General features: G+C 54.1%; 1 protein-coding gene across 1 annotated transcript in view; it reads left to right on the top strand.

Annotated features, from left to right (window-relative positions):
• Positions 1-266, top strand: part of EMH_0045380 (uncharacterized protein) — a gene marked incomplete at both ends in the record, with an annotated part of 6,496 nt that overhangs the window by 150 nt on the left and 6,080 nt on the right. Inside the window, one exon of the mRNA XM_013496063.1 lies at positions 3-266. Within this exon, the coding sequence (XP_013351517.1) occupies positions 3-266 (264 nt within the window). The remainder of the gene's footprint in view (positions 1-2) is intronic.

Raw genomic sequence — 266 nt, 5'->3', positions numbered from 1 at the left:
TGTTACCTGCAGCATCGCTCCTATGGCAGGCCGAAGAAAGAATCGAGGGCTCAAGAAGTTCGCCAGGAACCTCAACAGCAACAGCAGCAGCAACAGCAGCAGCAGCAGCAACAGCAGCAGCAGCAACAGCAGCAGCAGCAACAACAACAGCAGCAGCACCGGCATCAGGAACAACAACAGAAGCAGCAACAGCAACACGGACGACAACAACAGAAACAGCAGCAACAGCAACAACTGCGTCAACAGCAGCTGCTGCAACAGCAACA

This window comes from Eimeria mitis, genomic scaffold (genome assembly GCF_000499745.2).
Source record: "Eimeria mitis Houghton genomic scaffold, Emh_scaff1892, whole genome shotgun sequence".
Classification (NCBI taxonomy): Eukaryota; Apicomplexa; class Conoidasida; order Eucoccidiorida; family Eimeriidae; genus Eimeria; species Eimeria mitis.
This window is presented reverse-complemented; position numbering and strand designations above follow the sequence as displayed.